An 18684-nucleotide genomic window follows, 5' to 3' on the forward strand; every position below is an offset into this window, starting at 1 on the left:
TGGGGTTCAACTGGACTTCTGTAGCTTCTTGTTCTTCTGCTATGCTCAACTTTTCTTGGCCTAGTTGACCCTCTGATTGCTATGCTGAACTCTTTTCTGTAGATGTTGCTTTTAGTGCGATCTTGTAGCATTCCTTGGCTTCCCTAGGATCTCCTTTGATTTCTTGAATACCCCACCTAGTAGGAAACTTAATGACTTGATGGTACGTAGAGGGGATGGCCTTCATCTCATGTATCCAGGGTCTGCCTAAGATCATATTGTACGAAGATAGAGTTTCAATCACTAGGAACTTGACTTGTAGGTTGATTCCTTTTGCGTACGTGGCCAATGTAATCTCTCCACTCGTCTTCTTGGTTTCCCCACTAAATCCCACTAACATTGTTGACGATGTTCTTTTCGTCTATGTTCATATGTTTCAGAGTATCAAGCATGATGATGTTTTCAGAGCTTCCATTGTCAACTAGGATTCGCTTGATCATGCAGTTTCCAACTGGGAGTGAAATCACTAGGCCGTCATGATGGCCTTCTACTACATCTCTTTCTTCAAACATGATGGGAATGTCTATCTTGGACTTCTCCCTCTTGTCAGGTTGATCCTTGTTACTCTCCTTTGCATGCCGCTTTGCTGCTGAGTATGTTAAACCACATACTTCCGATCCTCCTGATATGAAACATATGGTTTTGACAATTGGAGGCGGAGGTGGAGGACCTCCTTGCTTAGATTCTCTTTCCTTCCCTGAAGCTTTAGATCTATCTGACAGGAGTTCTTTGAGGTAGCCCTTTTTTAGCAGGTATGCAACTTCCTTTCTGAGCGCGACACATTCATCAGTAGTGGGGCCGATATCTGAATGGAAATCACACCATCTGGATGGATCTTTCTTCTCTCCAGGCCTGTCACTCCTCCTAGGCCATTATACGGTATCTCCCATCTTATTTAGGGTCCTAATTACTCCTGCAGGGTTAACATTGAAGCAATACTCATGTAACTTAGGCGGGAGTTCTGGATCTTCCCTCCAATCAGAAAATTCTTCTTCGACAGCATTGACTGATCCCTCATCAAAGCGGGAACGCTAATACGGCTTGAATCGATGATCCCTTCTAGGAAAATTGTTGTTCCTTCTTGACTGGCGATCTGGCTCGGGAGTCTTTCTTGCATACGCATCTTCCTCAAATCTGACTTGAGCCATAGCTTTGGCTTGCACATCTTCAAAGGTTGTACAGGGATATTTGGTCAACTCCTTGTAGAGCTCACTATGGTCTAGAAATCCTCTTTTGAATGCTTCGATTGTTGTGGGAGCATCACACTTATGTATCCTAATCTTTTCCCTGTTGAACCTGTTAAGATAATCTCTCAAGGATTCACCATGTCTCTGCACAACACGGTACAGGTCTGAAGACTGCTTCTCGATTTTTCTGGTGCTAGCAAACTGGATATTGAATAGGTTCACCATTCCTGCAAAAGATCAAATTGTCCCATTATCTAAATTAATGAACCAAGTTAGAGTTGGACCTGATAGCGTGGCTCCATAGCCTTTGCACATAATAGCCTCTCTGATGTCTCTAGGGATTGAGCTTGTCATCATCTTCTGCTTGTAAAGGGATACATGCTCATCGGGGTCCGTTGTTCCATCATACATAGTCATATTGGGCGTGCTGAACCTCTTCGGCACTTCTACCATGGCGATCTCTTCTGAGAAAGGAGATTCTATATAACCATCTGCTGCCTCCTCTTCCATGGGCTTCGGCATTCTAGGAATTTTGGCGATTTTGGCTTCGATCGCCTTGAGGTATTCTTTGACCATCTTCTCTACCTTTCCCTCTTCGGCTCCTTCTTGATTGTTCTTCTTGAAGTTTCCTGCATCCAAAAACTCTAGATCCAGGGTTGCTTCCTTGTTGTTAGATCCTTTTTCCCCGTTAGGGGTGTGAAAGGTTCCGGACATGTCGAGCTGCATGGCTATACTTTCAGTGCTCTTTCTGGTGTTAGCGGTTTTAGATGCGACTTATTGTATTTGGCTGCGAAGGGCTTCATTTTGTTTGGTAAGACTGGTGAGTTTGGCTTCAGTTTGGACTTTTTGAGCCAGCAGTGTTTCAATTTGGCTTTTCTGCTGGTCTAAAGTTTGGCGGAATACGTTCATTCCTTCATTAATTTCGGCAATGGTAAAGGGTACTGGTTGCCCAGTCATGGTGTTTGTCTTGGTTTTTTGGCGAATTGGTAGGTTAATTGATTATCAGCCCCACGGTGGGCGCCAAATTGTTTAGGCAAATCTCAGTAAGGACATCTAAGAATTTGCTAGGTTTGAGGGGTAATAACAATCATTCTACCAACAACATATAAAACAACTAAGAACGATGATAAATCAATAAGTAAGCAGTAATATCCAATTATATAAAGAAGATGAGTTTAGAGATACAATACTGAGTAAGGACAAGCTTCCTTGTTCAGTAGGGATGCAATTCTGTAGATAAAAGTAGAGCAAATTGTTTATATTTAAGTATATGCGAACGTACATGAGTGTTAAAATGCCTAATTCTTCTTATTTATACCTAGGGATCTCTAGGGTTTACAAATATATTCGGAATATATTTGAAATGTATAAGATCTTCTTGATTTATCTTGTTCCCTGTTCTGTAGGTGTATCTTTGGCAAGTATCTCCTTGATTGATATGCTTGGTGCTGCTTTCCTTGTTTATTCCAATCAAGTCGTTTTGCATATTCTTGCTGATTTATTGATCTTGGATTGGTGCCCTAAGTACAATGGGTCGTGTGGTAATATGGGCCCAACAGATGGTGTATATATAAGATTGTAATTTAAAGCATACGCTACAAATCATAACTTACATGTAAATTAATTTTACCTGTAATCTTGGCCACGGCCTACAACTCTGTTTGGTCGATCATGGGAAGGATGTTAAAGTCTGACCTTGATGAGTTCCTTTGTGTAACACCAAGCTCTCTACGTAATTATCTAAAGTTATATCATCACGAATGAAGCATCTCAAAGTTTTAATTTGATGAGTAGAAAATTTGTAAGAAAGCAATTTTTTTATAGTGGTTAATGATAAATGTATCAGTGTCCTGATTATAGAAGATCTTTGAAAAACGACCATTCATCCAAGACCTCAGTGTAGACAATCCCCCACAATTTGCATCTCTTGAAAGTCAGGGCCTCCACGACGACCCTTTTCTATTAAGAAAATTTGTAATTATTAATCCCAACTTTAAGCCATTTACTTTGATTAATCCCAACTATCCATTATTCTTGAATAATCCCAACTTTAGGGGTATTGATTTTTATCAGGTCCAAATGACTGATTACTTGAAGAGAATGTGATTTTTTTTAAATTGCCACATGTCAAGCTCTAAATGGTCCAAAAAATGTCCCAAAAAAATTGACAACCGGCGGCTGCTTCCACCCCCAGCCCTAAACAACCGGCGACTGCTTCCACCCCGAGTCGGCGACGCAAACATCGCCGACGACCTTCCCTTATCCCGAAAAATCCCTCCCTCGCTGAGGCCCAACCCCCTTATCGGAATTCACCTAAAAATGTCTCCCCAAAACCAAACCCGATGATGAACAACCTTTCACCGCCATTATTGGTCGGGTTGAGTATTTAATCTTGGAGTGATTAAATCCATTTCATAAACCAACCCAAATCCTATCCCATTTCCCCAAACCATAACTTATTTTCCTCTTTTCATGCCTTAAACCCAAAATAATTCATTTCGTGTCCTTTAAAATCAATCATTTCGTGTCCTTTTTATAAATACGTTTAGTCCATTTTATTTTGGTCCATAATCTGGGTTCAATGATTAAATAGTTGGATGGGGCTTGAAAAGAGCTTTCCAACGATATATTATAAGCCCAAGTCCGAGTTATAACGAATAAGTAATGGCTAAAATATTAAACTGAGCCCAAACCGAACCTAAGCCCATATACCTTACCTACGACCCAATGATCATGTGGAGGGTCCAAAAGCTTTAATCCCATTCCTAAACCGATTAGGATTAATTAAAAGCTTCTTTAAGTTTCTAAAAGATCTTAATTATACCTTTTGAAAAGATAAGATTAAAGAGTTTGAAATTAAATAAAACTTTTCTTTTTGAAAATCCTAATTCTATTCCAATTGAAAGATGTTCAAAGATAGACAGATATTATTTTCGTGCCTCATAGTTTTTATCCAAATCTTATATTTTTGGATAACCCTTGAAATTTTATATTATTTTCGTGCCTTATAGTTTTTATCCAAATCTTATATTTTTGGATAGCCCTTGAAATTATCTTTCCAATGATATATTATAATATCAATTCCGAGCTGTAACAAAATAGATATGAATAAAATATCAAACTCTATCCAAAACTGACACCGTCTCACTATTTCGGCCATATCTTTTTGACAGGGTGAAGTCGTATCCCCAAATCAAAAGTAATACCTAAATCCTCTAACTAATGTAGATAGGGAAGTAGGGTCGAATCCACAGAGAAACGGATCTTTCTATTCCTAACTAACTATTATAATCTAGATTATGAAGTAACCAATATTTATATTTGATTAATAAACTAAACTACGGAGATCAAGAATAAGGGGAAAATAATATATAAAAGGATCTAGGGCATAGGTTCACCAATAAATAAAACTCCAGGGTAAAACATAATAATCAATCATTGACATTGCATAAATAACATGATTAACAGTCTCTCGCAATTTATTAATCAACATAGATCTAACAGGCTCTCGCAATTTACTAGATCTAAGTTCCTATTGAAAATAGCCTTTAATATCAAATTAACATCTGCTCGATTCATCAATTCAATATTGCTATACTTTTACAAGCCATAACTGTAAAGCATTAAAACAATTCAATAAGAAATTATCATGCAATATCAAAAATCAATAATAGTCAATCATCAAAGCATCAATTAACCAGATCATAAAGGGCTTTCGCTACGTATTACAATCACACAATTAATTTACCGGTATTAAATCTCATCTCTCGAATCTCGACTTAACCATTTATAAATTAACATGCCTATTGAAACTAGACCTAAACATCAATTCTCATATGTCGAATCTCGAATCAATATTGTCAAACTCATGCATAAAAGATCAAGCCTAATCTAGTCACAGAGCATTAAATCAATCAATAGGAAATTAATCTAGTATTCACAATTAACAACAATAAATTACCCCTTCATATTATTTAAGGATCCCCATAAACCCTAAAATTAAGCTACTCAGATATGATTATGTTAGTTTAGATGAACTACTACGAGAGGGGGGGTGAATAGTAGTAGGTTTCAATCGCGGAACTTAAGCGGAAATAAACAATAAAAACATAAAGAAAACTTAAGCACACAACAAGTTTACGAGGAAACCATCCAGTGCCTAACTGGAAGTAAAACCTCGGCCCTATTGGGACTTATGAACAAATTCCACTATAATAGGCAACTCTCCTAGTACAACCTATTACACAGACCTTTGCTTTTCAAGTTCCACCACGGACACTTGACTCTATGATAGGACACTTCCTACCAGACCTAAGACACTTCTCAGGACCCTTTTTCCCCTTACCCAGGACACTTCCTAGGTGACCCAAAACACTTCTCAGGTTCCTTTCACTCTCTGTGCACTCACAGTCTTCACTCGAATTTTAGAGAATTCAAACTCATACACTTGCGTGAATTTAAGAGAATTCACGATCTCACCCCAAAACCAATTACAACTCAAAAACACACTCTAACACATAAATGGAAAGCTACACATGAAACCCGAAATCAAAATGATAAAGCTTAAACCTTTTGGCAAACTTACTCTTAAGCACTAAGTGGTTTTCACGCTTAAAACTCTCACTTTGCTAAGCTGAAATACTTCTATATTTATAGGAGTTCCTCAGCTTCTCAAACTAGGGTTTTCGCAAACAAGATAGATCAAACACAAATCTGATCTTATCCTCTTTTAAACCGAATCCAAACAGATTTAAATTCGTTTTTATAAAAACCAAATTTTATCAAATTCGTTTTTGTTAAAAGATAAGATTTTATAAAAAAGATAAAATCAAGTTAAACCAGATTTTATGAGATAAAACTCATTAAGTACTTTTTTATAAAATTCATAATTATCTTTTACGAATTAGTTAGTTTGCCAAGCTTTATCTGATTTCTAATAAGTTCCAGGCATATCTATCATTTATATGTTTACATCATCCTACGAAAACAAACTTATCTTTTACACAACTATAAGTTATGAAGTCCATCTTCTTCGGTTGATATCTTGATCTTTGTGTTGATCCTTGATTGTTGAGGCTTGCCCCAGCATTACACCAGAACCAGGTCGTTACACCCGTTTGAAGTTCCTGTTGAGAAACTTCGGGAAGTTCCATTGCTGGAACTCTTCTTCTGTTCTTTACTTGTCCTCATGGATCTTCTAAAGTTCCTTTGTTCCAGTTCCTACTTCAGCCCTCTACGCTTACTGAACCTGCCAACATCACAACACTAGAAAATCCTTATTAAAAGGAAGTTTGCTCAATTCTTAACATCATCAAAACCTCATAAGGGTCAACAATTTCCCCCTTTTTGATGATGACAAACTGAGCAAACTTCTGAGGATGATAAGTAAAAAACAGAAGGTTAATTTTTCATTTTTCAATTTTTTTTTTTTTTTTTCATATAAGCAAAGCAAAGAAGCAAAACAGAAATTAATAACAGAATGAAAAGAGAATGAAAAACAAACAGAAAGCAAAGAAAAATTTAGAGAAGAGAACAACCTTTGTTACTTACTCAACTGGAACTAGAACAACTTCAGCTTTCAAGTTTGCTCCTGCTTTTCCCCCTTTTGGCATTATCAAAAACGTGACTTTTCAAAGTTTTATTCATCCACTCACAGCCCCACAGGCAATTCATCGAATGTGGGAAGCTGGAAGCAGCGCTGGCTAGCTCTCTTAAGCTAGTACTTTCACACAAATTTTCCTGTTTATTCTCAACAATGCATGCAAGTATAGACAGAGTTCCATAGCATTTAACAAAACCAACCATCCAGAGTACTTAACAATATTACAGACCAAGTTCCAAAATATTCAAAAGCAAAGGAGTTCAAAAACATCCAAATAAAAACAGATCATTGTTCCAAAAACCATTAGAAAATATGAAGCTAGGGGATGGCTAGGGTAGTCTTCATAGGTGATCAAGCGTCAAGCGCTTGTAAAATTTTCTCAAGATCAGCTTTGTTGTCCTCTTGAGCTTTCTTCATTTTTGCTTCAAGGCTTGAGATGGCTTTGTGGAACTCCTTGGCCTGAGCAGCGTCAGTCTTCTCCATAGCCTTTATCTTCCCTGACAAGTCAAGGAGCTGTCCTTCAACCTGCATAAGTCTATTAGATAAATCAGCTACTAGCTCATCAGCTCCTCCATCTCCTTCATTCAACTCCAAGGGATCAGCAGCACTGGTCCTACCCTGAGTTCCACCAGAGAGCCTTCTGCTCTTCCTGACAGGAACTCTCACCTGTGAGTCCTCGTCCTTTTCTTTCCTTTTCTGAGCAGCTTCATACCTCACACACTTCCCCCTCACTACAGCAATACTCAAACCTCTCAGAGTGGTTTCATTGATCACATTTTCTCCTTTCTCCCTCATATGCCCATAAAAATCCCTCAATTGCACACCTAAATCTTCAAACACAGAAGCAAGAATCGCAGCATATCCAACTTTTATCTCTTTTTCTATGCAGTGCTCTAAGTGTTGGATCATAATTGCTGGGAAATTAATTTTAATCTTCTTAGACATGCAAAAGATTAGGGCCATATCTAAGTAGCACAATTCATTTTTCTTTTGAGTCCTTGGAACCAAGGACTTCTTTACCAAATTAAACAGCAATTTGTGCAACGGAGAGAGATCATTGTGATTCATCACGCTAACACCCTTTTTACCCCCTAAGTAATTTATGATTTCAGTTTTAGTATGCCCTGCTACCTTAACAGTCACAGCCCCTTTCATGTAAGTATCAAACCCCTCACATGGAACTTGCAGAATAGACCCTATTCTAGCAGCATCAAACTCAACATCAACACCATTAATTTTGCTATAACACACACCATCCTCAAATTCACATTCCTTACAGAATTCATCCATAGCCAGTGGATACAAATAATTTTTAGCTTTAACAGTAAACATGAAATCCCAACCCTGGAACTTAAGCAGATCTAGAAGTTCAAAATTCACCTTATTACACCATGCATCATCAATTCTATAGCCTACAACATACCTGTCAGCAAATTTTCCCAGTGCCTTCTCATCTTCTTCCCCCTCAGAATGTTCTTTCTCTTCCTCGGGTTCCTCGTCCCTCGCCATCATATCAATTTCACGAATTTGATCTTCGAGTGACTTTTCCGTTTTTTCGGCTTTCCTCTTCTTCCATAACCCGATTCGATCAAGAACATTGGGCAAACTTCCAGTAGAGGAAGTTGCAGTGTCCTCAACGGCTTTTGGCTTGGTATTTTTTGGTTCTGAGGTGGTTTGAAGTAGCACAATAGGAATTTCTTGGCTGAGTGGTTGTGGGCTAGGTGATCTGAGAGGTGATAGCTCTTCTTGGTTCTTAGGGTTTTCTTCGGCCATGGTTGGTTGAGGTTTAGCTGTAGAAATTTTTGTGTGGTTTAGCTGTAGAAATTTTATGGTCAGGGTAGTTCTAGAGTTTAATTGATGTGATGGTAAGTTAATGGGGTTGGTTGGGTAGTATTTATAAGGGAGTAAATTTTTGAAGCGGTGTATTGAAGTGGAAGGGTTTAGTTTAGGAACAATGAATTTTATCTTGTTTTTGAAAACTAATCCGGATGGAATTTTTTTTTTTTTTTACAAATCAAGAATTTATCTTTTCACACTATATTTAATAAAAGATAATTCCAGAAGATAAATCTTCTCGAAAAGAAAAACTGATTTTTCAAAGATATAATTTATGGAACAAGTCACATACAAGTCTACATTGCTTTGAATAGTATGTACAGTTTTAAATAAGAGTTACTTGCACTGACCTCCAAGAGTTTACCAACGGTGACATTCCCGTTATGTTTATCACACCAAATTTGTGGTAGATGTTTTATTCTTCTAATTGATCTTGTTAATTGACAATGCCATAGCTAGGAACTTCAGTTGCAATCAATTCAGCTTGATCATCCCAAGTTCCAGTCTCATGTTCTCAAAGCGTTCTCTGCTCAAAGGCTTAGTTAGAATATCAGCAATTTGATTATCAGTAGGACAAAATTCCAACTTAATATAGCCTTTTTCCACATTATCTTTTAAGAAGTGGTGTCTAATGTGGATGTGCTTAACCTTAGAGTGTTGCACTGGATCTTTAGAAATACAGATAGCACTAGTATTATCACAATAAATTGGAACACATTCAAATTTTAAACCAAAATCACATATTTGTTGTTTTATCCACAGCATTTGTGAACAACAAGCTGCAGCAGCTACATATTCAGCTTCTGCTGTGGACAAAGCAACTGTATTCTGTTTCTTGGAACCCCAAGAAACTAAGCATGATCCAAGAAATTGAGTCATACCTGATGTGCTCTTCCTATTCACTAAATCACCTGCATAGTCAGCATCCGTGTATCCAACTAAATCAATTGATTCATTCCTTGGATAGTAGAGACATAAATTATCAGTTCCTTTGAGGTACCTAAGTATCCTCTTAACTGCCTTGAGATGAGATTCCTTTGGATTTGCTTGGAACCTCGCACATAAGCCTACACTGAAGGATATATCAGGTCTACTAGCAGTTAGATATAATAAGGAACCTATCATACCTCTATACATCTTCTTATCTATGCAAGTTCCAACTATGTCTTCATCCAGTCTGGCGTTGGTTCCCATAGGTGTTCTTATAGTTTTGGAACTTTCCATCTTATATTTCTTTATGAGTTCCTTCACATACTTTTGTTGGTGAATCATTATTCCTTTCTCAGTTTGCTTAATTTGCAATCCAAGAAAGAAGTTTAGCTCACCCATCATGCTCATCTCGAACTCACCACTCATAAGGTCAGCAAAATACTTCACCAAAAATTCATTAGTTGCACCAAAAATAATATCATCTACATATATTTGTACAACTAAAATGTCAGTTCCTTTAGATTTCAAAAACAAAGTTTTGTCTATTTTGCCTCTTTTAAAATCATTATCTAACAGGAACTTGGACAACCTCTCATACCATGCCCTTGGTGCTTGTTTTAGCCCATAGAGAGCTTTATCAAGTTTATAGACATGATTTGAGAAATCTGGATCTTCAAATCCAGGAGGTTGTTCCACATAGACGTCCTCTTTTAATAGACCATTTAAAAATGCACATTTAACGTCCATCTGAAACAACTTAATCTCCATAAAAGCTGCAAAAGCAATAAGAATGCGTATAGCTTCTAACCTGGCAACTGGAGCAAATGTCTCATCAAAGTCTATGCCTTCTTGTTGATTGTATCCCTTGACAACCAGTCTAGCCTTGTTTCTTACTATGATTCCATGTTCATCAAGCTTGTTTCTGAACACCCACTTTAGACCTATGACCTTCTGGTGTTCCGGTCTAGGAACTAGGTGCCAAACTTTGTTTCGCTCGAATTCTCCTAGTTCAGCTTGCATGGCTGTGATCCAATCTGCATCTTGTAAGGCTTCATCACAGTTCTTTGGTTCCAAAGTAGATAGGAATGAGAAAAATGCACAGAAGTTCCTTAGCTGTAACCTGGTCTGAGTTCCTTTGGTTATATCACTCATAATTATATCCACTGGATGAGACTTTTGATATTTCCAACGTTTAGGGGTAAAGTCTTTGATTGGATACAGCTTTTCAGGTTCAGCATCACTGTTTCCTGTCACTTGATTCATTGGTTCCTGATTCTCAGGTTCCGGATTCTCAGGCTCAGGATGTTCCTCTTGTGGAACTTCTGTTTCAGTTGCAGTTTGGTTTTCAGCTCCTGGATTCTTGTTTTGCTGCTTCATGGATATTGTTGATTCCTCATCAGGGTCATGTCTTCTTACTAACCCTATCTCGAAATCATCATCATCCTGTACATCAATCACAAAATCAGTTTCATCAAAAATTATATGTACAGACTCTTCAACACACATTGTTCTTTTATTATAGACTCTGTAAGCTTTACTATTTGAGGCATATCCTAAGAATATAGCCTCATCACTTCTTTCATCAAACTTTCCCAAGTTTCTCTTTCCATTATTGTGTACAAAACATCTGCAACCAAAAGATCTAAAGTAAGAAATATTTGGTTTTCTTCCTTTAATTAGTTCATAAGGTGTTTTGTTGGTTATTGCTCTAATAGAAACTCTATTCAATATGTAACATGCTGTGTTTACTGCTTCTGCCCAGAAGTTCCTAGGCAGTCCACTGGAAATCAGCATAGTCCTCGCCATGTCTTCCAAGCTTCTGTTTTTCCGTTCAACTACTCCATTTTGTTGTGGAGTCCTGGGAGCAGAGAAGTTGTGTTCCATCCCATGTTCATCACAAAACTCATCAAACTTTGAGTTTTCGAACTCAGTTCCATGATCTGACCTTAGGTGGATCAGTTGATGACCTGTTCTTCTCTGTTCTTTCTTCACAAAAGCAACAAAGTGATCAAACGTATCATCCTTGCTTACCAGAAAGAAAACCCAGGTATATCTGGAAAAATCATCTACAATAACCATCACATACCTTTTTCCACTTCTGCTTTGTATTCTTATAGGTCCACACAAATCCATATGGATAAGTTCCAATGGTTTTGTGGTGCTTACCATATTCTTAGATTTGAAAGATATTCGTGTCTGCTTACCTCTAACACATGCACTGCAGACTTTTTCTTTTAGGAACTTGATGGTTGGAAGTCCTTCCACAAGTTCTTTTGATCTAAGTTTATCTAGCAAAGAAAAACTAGCATGGCCAAATCGTTTGTGCCATAATAAGGGATCATTCTCAATGACACTAAGACAAGTTAAACTACTACTTGGAACTTCGTTAAGATCCACAATATATGTGTTCCCTTTTCTGGTTCCTTCAAAGATAATGTTGTTAGTGTCATTGTTAATGATTCTACAAAAATTAGAAGTAAAGCTAACTGAGTTACCTCTATCACAAAATTGAGAAATACTTAACAAGTTGTGTTTAAGACCCTCGACTAAAAAGACATTTTCAATAGCATTGGAACTTGACCTTCCTACTTTACCTATAGCAATGATTTCACCTTTCTTATTATCACCAAAGGTCACAGTTCCACCGTAGTAGGCATCCAGTGAGAGAAATTTAGATTTGTCTTCAGTCATGTGCTTAGAACAACCATTGTCGAGGTACCAAGTGTTGTTCCCCCTCACTGGAACCTGCATGAAAACTAAGCGTTAATTTCTGGAACCCAGGTTTCCTTGGGTTCCATTGTTTTGGAAGAAGATTCAGATTTCTTCAACCATACCTGTTCAGCATGCTCAGTATTCTTAAGAGTATCTTTATTTCTTTTAGGACAAGCAGCTTTAAGATGTCCTGTACTACCACAATAGTAACATAGTTTTTGACTGGGTAGATCCACATACTTCTTGTTTCTCCTAGACTTCTTCTTATAACCTAGTCCTTCTTTATTCTTGTTATGGATGTTAGCTATCCAAGAAGGAATTCCATTGTTAATTACTTCTTTACCTCTCCTGGCTTTGACAAGTTCCTCCTCCAAGGTTTGATTTTTTATTTTAACTTCTTCCAAATCAGATTTTAATTTCTCAAAATTAGGAAGTTGGCTTGCTATAGGAACTTCAGAGTCAGGAGTGTCAATTCCAAGTTTCAGTTGAGCTAACTCTACATTTAACAGAATATTATCGTGTTTCAGTTTCTCAACTTGTTCTTTTAGAAGGACATTTCTATCATATAAATCAAAGAATCTAGTTTGTATGTCAGTTTTCATATTATCTACCCATTCACTATGTTCTTTGTAAATATTTAAAGCTTTATCAGTTTGGAACTTCGACCTGTTTAGTTCTTTATTATCATCTTGAAGTTCCAGAATAATGTCCATAAGATTTTCCTTTTTTAAGTGTTTAAGTTGTCGATAGTCATACCATACCTCAGATTCAAGTTCCTTCAGGTGTGCTTCATCATCTGCTTTGGCCATTAGACATAAGTTGGCTGTTTCCTCTACGGATTCTCCTTCTCCTTCATCTTCTGAATCAGAGTTTCCCCATGCAGCCATCATGGCTTTTCTCACATCTTCCTTGGAGAATGATGGTTTGTAATACTTGTTTTGTTCCTTCCCTTTGTACTTTGATTTTTCATCCTCCTTAGGTTGAGGACAATCTCTGATGAGATGGTCCTTGGAACCACAGCCAAAGCATTTAATCTCCCTGGAACTTGGCTGTCCTCTCCTGTTCTTCTCTCCTCTCTTTCCCAGCATCCTCCTGAACCTTCGTACCAGCATGGTTGTCTCTATGTCATCATTTTCAGACTCACTTGATTCATAAGCCTTTAGAGCAAGGCTTTTGTTCTTGGTACTTTCAGTATTAGCTCCAAGATGAAGTTCATGAGTAAGCAGGGAACCATTGAGCTGTTCAAGGTTGAACTTGGTGAAGTCCTTGGATTCTTGTAAAGCAGTGACCTTGGATCTCCATCTCTCATCTTGAGGAAGGCTTCTAAGGACTTTCCTTACCTGTTCATCAATGGGTATGGACCTGCCTAAAGATTCTAACTCATTGACAATGTTAGTAAATCTAGTGAACATATCCTGAATGGATTCTTTGTGTAGCATTTCAAATCTTTCATATTTAGACATTAGTAAATCAATTTTAGAACGTTTAACTTCATTCGTTCCTTCATGTGTTACTTGTAGTAAATCCCAAATCTGCTTTGCAGACTTACAACCCATGATCCTATTGTGCTCATGAGGTCCTAGTCCACAATGCAAGATTTTCACAGCTTGAGCATTTAACTCAAATTTTTCATAATCTTCCTTATCAAATTCAGCTAGTGGTTTAGGGATTACCTCTTTGTTTGCATTGGTTTTTGTTACCTCGAAGTCACCGTTTTCAATGACTCTCCATACTTGGTAATTTTCAGCTTTGATGAATATCTCCATTCTATTCTTCCAGTATGAATAAAACTTGCCATTGAACATTGGTGGTCTCTGGGTGGAATACCCTTCTTCAAGTTTCTCGTGTGCATTCATCTCTTCAGGAACTTTACTCTACAAGGTTGCTTGTAATCTCGTGAGAACCTGCTCTGATACCAATTGTTAGTTTAGATGAACTACTACGAGAGGGGGGGTGAATAGTAGTAGGTTTCAATCGCGGAACTTAAGCGGAAATAAACAATAAAAACATAAAGAAAACTTAAGCACACGGCAAGTTTACGAGGAAACCATCCAGTGCCTAACTGGAAGTAAAACCTCGGCCCTATTGGGACTTATGAACAAATTCCACTATAATAGGCAACTCTCCTAGTACAACCTATTACACAGACCTTTGCTTTGCAAGTTCCACCACGGACACTTGACTCTATGATAGGACACTTCCTACCAGACCTAAGACACTTCTCAGGACCCTTTTTCCCCTTACCCAGGACACTTCCTAGGTGACCCAAGACACTTCTCAGGTTCCTTTCACTCTCTGTGCACTCACAGTCTTCACTCGAATTTTAGAGAATTCAAACTCATACACTTGCGTGAATTTAAGAGAATTCACGATCTCACCCCAAAACCAATTACAACTCAAAAACACACTCTAACACATAAATGGAAAGCTACACATGAAACCCGAAATCAAAATGATAAAGCTTAAACCTTTTGGCAAACTTACTCTTAAGCACTAAGTGGTTTTCACGCTTAAAACTCTCACTTTGCTAAGCTGAAATACTTCTATATTTATAGGAGTTCCTCAGCTTCTCAAACTAGGGTTTTCGCAAACAAGATAGATCAAACACAAATCTGATCTTATCCTCTTTTAAACCGAATCCAAACAGATTTAAATTCGTTTTTATAAAAACCAAATTTTATCAAATTCGTTTTTGTTAAAAGATAAGATTTTATAAAAAAGATAAAATCAAGTTAAACCAGATTTTATGAGATAAAACTCATTAAGTACTTTTTTATAAAATTCATAATTATCTTTTACGAATTAGTTAGTTTGCCAAGCTTTATCTGATTTCTAATAAGTTCCAGGCATATCTATCATTTATATGTTTACATCATCCTACGAAAACAAACTTATCTTTTACACAACTATAAGTTATGAAGTCCATCTTCTTCGGTTGATATCTTGATCTTTGTGTTGATCCTTGATTGTTGAGGCTTGCCCCAGCATTACACCAGAACCAGGTCGTTACACCCGTTTGAAGTTCCTGTTGAGAAACTTCGGGAAGTTCCATTGCTGGAACTCTTCTTCTGTTCTTTACTTGTCCTCATGGATCTTCTAAAGTTCCTTTGTTCCAGTTCCTACTTCAGCCCTCTACGCTTACTGAACCTGCCAACATCACAACACTAGAAAATCCTTATTAAAAGGAAGTTTGCTCAATTCTTAACATCATCAAAACCTCATAAGGGTCAACAGATTAAATCTAAAATAAGCAAAGCAATTAAATAAGCCATAGTATTAAGGGAAAAGAAATAGTTACCAAAGTTAAAAGGAACAAGAGTTGTAGAGAGAGAAAATAATACTAAGAGTTTAAGAGAAGAGAGAAAGAGAAAAGTTAGAGAGAGAAAGAGAGAAGAAAACTAAAACTAAAAATCAAATTAAAACTAGAACTAATACTAATAAAAGAATTAAAACTAAGCTAATAACACCTAAGAAATTGCCTACCCAAATCCTACGTACTACTACTCCACTTAAATAGGAAAAGAAAAGGAAGTTTGATCTCCACTAATAAACTTCTAATCCCACAAACAAAAGAAAGGCTGCGTGAATTTGGAGCAAAACAACGAATCCCAAACAACAAAGCCCAATACTTAGAAATAACGCAGATCTTCGCTGGAGGACATCTCACCCGATCGGGCATTGGGCCGCCTGATCGAGCCCGTCCATTTATCACGCCAGCTTAGATCAACTTTCTTCTTCTATGTTTGAATTTGCAAGCTTGGGCCCCTTCAAGCCTTAACCCAATTTCCTTCCTTTGTTGGTCCATAATATAACAACTTGTAAAATCTTGACCCTTTTAACATATCGAGCCCTTAATCACCGAACAGAATTTCTTTGACTCGGTCTTGGGCTTAAAATACTCGGTCATAAAATACGATTAAACTCCAATATCTTCGTAGCAGTGTCTTAATAAGTTCGGGAATTGTCATAAGTTTGCAAATTCCTACAAAATAATACCAACTCTACAAAAACACTAGAAAACGTATATTAGTAATAAAAATAGCTCCGCAGAGCTCAAATAAGCACCAATATGACCGTGGGACGGGGAATAAAAATATATCTAAAATAGACTTATCACTTTTATTCTACAAATTATTTTAATTTGATTCTAATTGGGTTAGAAAGTATACTTCAAGATCTTTCCAACAATATCTTATTTATCTTATTCCGATTTCTGGATCAAAAGTTATGATAAAAACAAAAACCACAAAACCTACAGTCTATCGAGTTTTATTCTGATTTAATTCGGATCTTATCTTGTTTTTCCGACCCTTATTTTTTCCCTATAAATAGAGGTCATATCCAGTGGCGGACCTTGACAATTTTCTTTTGGGGGGCCGAATTAAAGTTTAATTTCTAAATTTAAACCATAGCATATACTAATACCTATATAAAATAGTTAACCTTATTTTTTTTTGTAAAGTAGCTATTAAAAAAAATAAAAAGAATTATGAACAACAAATACAGTACATATATATTATATATCATTGCTAATTGCCTAACAATTTTTTAAACATGAATAGCGTAGTACGAGTACTTTATAATTGTTTATATAGAATTTGATTTTTTTTAAAAAAAATAAAATTAAAAAGTTGTACTTGACTGCCAATAATACTATCATTTATGTATTGAAAGATGGGCTAATTTGTCATATGTCAAACTCACATAGGAGTTTGTGCCAAGTAAAACATATAGATAAATACTACATGGTACATATGGTGTTTCTGAATTTAAGTCCAATGGTCTACAAAGTGGGCTTTTTTTTTAATTTGCTTCTTAATAGAAATTGGATCAGATTTAAGGGGGGCTAAGCCCAGACCAGCCCCTTAGAAGATCCATCCCTGGTCATATCTCCCCTTTTTCAACCATCAACAAGGTTGATCACAAAATAATTCTCTTCTCCCTCTTTAGCCTAAATACTAGCCACCCTATTCTCTCATAACACTTCCCCTAAGCACTCCAAGGAGTCCATACAATAGCCAAAGTTCTATACTTAAACCAAGGCGTGAAAGGTATAATTGACTGAGGGTTTGAACTAAATCAACTCTACTTTTTATTTAATTTAATTGTTTCAATTTGATTTATATTTTAATTGAAGTTACTAATAGTTTATTCATGATGTAGCAATTCAAGGAAACGCGGAAAGTGAGTAACTAATCACTTAATTACTCTTATTTTTATTCTTATTGCTAGTATCATGATTAGGGTTATTGTTTATATTTGATTTGACTAACAATTTATTGTTAAATTGCTTCCAATATTAATGTTAATTTTATTATTATTTATTGATCACCATATTGCATGTTAAAGGGAATATGTAATTGAAAATCACGTCTAATAAGATAATTTGGACAACCGGTTTAGGTTCCTTTTTAATCTTGTTATTAGTTCAAGTGATCACAATATTTTAGAATTATATGTTGCATTAATATTCAACCAATTTAGTATAATAATAGTTTGGAGCAAATTGAATATTTTGTTTGCATGCCTTTGAGATCACTATAAGAATCGAGTAGAGGCCAATACGAGCGAATGTGACTCCATGACTCACTTCGTACCATCATCCCCGTTCCTCCCTTCGTGGTTCCAAACCATATGGAGTTAGTAATATCATGGATTATGAATGGGGTGTAACCTTCACGGGTCAATCGTTGTTGCCTTCGTTGTCCCTTATTTAAGGTTGCCTTTAATGATCCGTGAACGGTTTACAAGTTCCTTAAAAACTTGTTGGTGGCTCCCTACTTTCCTTGTCCCTAATCGTATATGTCAATTCCCACTTCCTATGAGTGCCAAGCATATTCACCACATGCTTTAACGTATGAGCACTTTGAACGACGCCTACAACCTCCCAAACAACTCACTGCGAACCACTAGCCCCCGCTTGCTTCCGCCGCGAAAATTGAATCCCAACCCACTGGCTACTGCAAATTTGCCCAAAAAACCACCATTATTGCTTGGTGCGCATGTCGCATGGTCTTCTTGGTGCGTGCGTCGCGGTGGAGCAGCCAAATCAAAGAAGTGGAAGGGAAGGTGCGTTTTACAGGTCAAGGGAAAGGAAGGGGAAGGGTTTCGGGGGTGGAAAAGGAAATTTCTGGGCGGGGGAAGGGCGGGGAAGGGTTTTGGGTGGGGCTGCAAAGCCTACAATTCCGATGGAAGGGGTTTGCTAGTGGCGCCGGCTATACTGTGGAGGTTTGCTGGTGGGGCTGCAATTCTAGTGGGTGGGGCTGCAGTTATTTGTTTTTTTTAGAAATCAGTTTTTATTTTATTTTTTTTTTGGATTTTTTTTAGCAATGGTGTGCTGGCACATGGAAAATGACCTGCTACAACATGTTTGGTAAC

At 37.1% G+C, this 18684-nt stretch overlaps 1 protein-coding gene across 1 annotated transcript; it reads right to left on the bottom strand.

Annotated features, from left to right (window-relative positions):
- Window positions 1-362: 362 nt before the first annotated feature.
- On the bottom strand, window positions 363-1952 carry LOC145636669 (uncharacterized). Its single transcript, XM_081688233.1, has 3 exons — window positions 1511-1952; window positions 1078-1453; window positions 363-903 (listed from the first exon to the last, which is right to left on the bottom strand). Exons 1-3 carry the CDS (start codon window positions 1950-1952, stop codon window positions 363-365), a joined length of 1359 nt encoding a protein of 452 aa, XP_081544359.1.
- Between the last annotated feature and the right edge of the window lie 16732 nt (window positions 1953-18684).

The sequence above is a fragment of the Chenopodium album genome, chromosome 6 (genome assembly GCF_948465745.1).
Source record: "Chenopodium album chromosome 6, dcCheAlbu1.1, whole genome shotgun sequence".
In the NCBI taxonomy this organism is placed as follows: Eukaryota; Viridiplantae; Streptophyta; class Magnoliopsida; order Caryophyllales; family Amaranthaceae; genus Chenopodium; species Chenopodium album.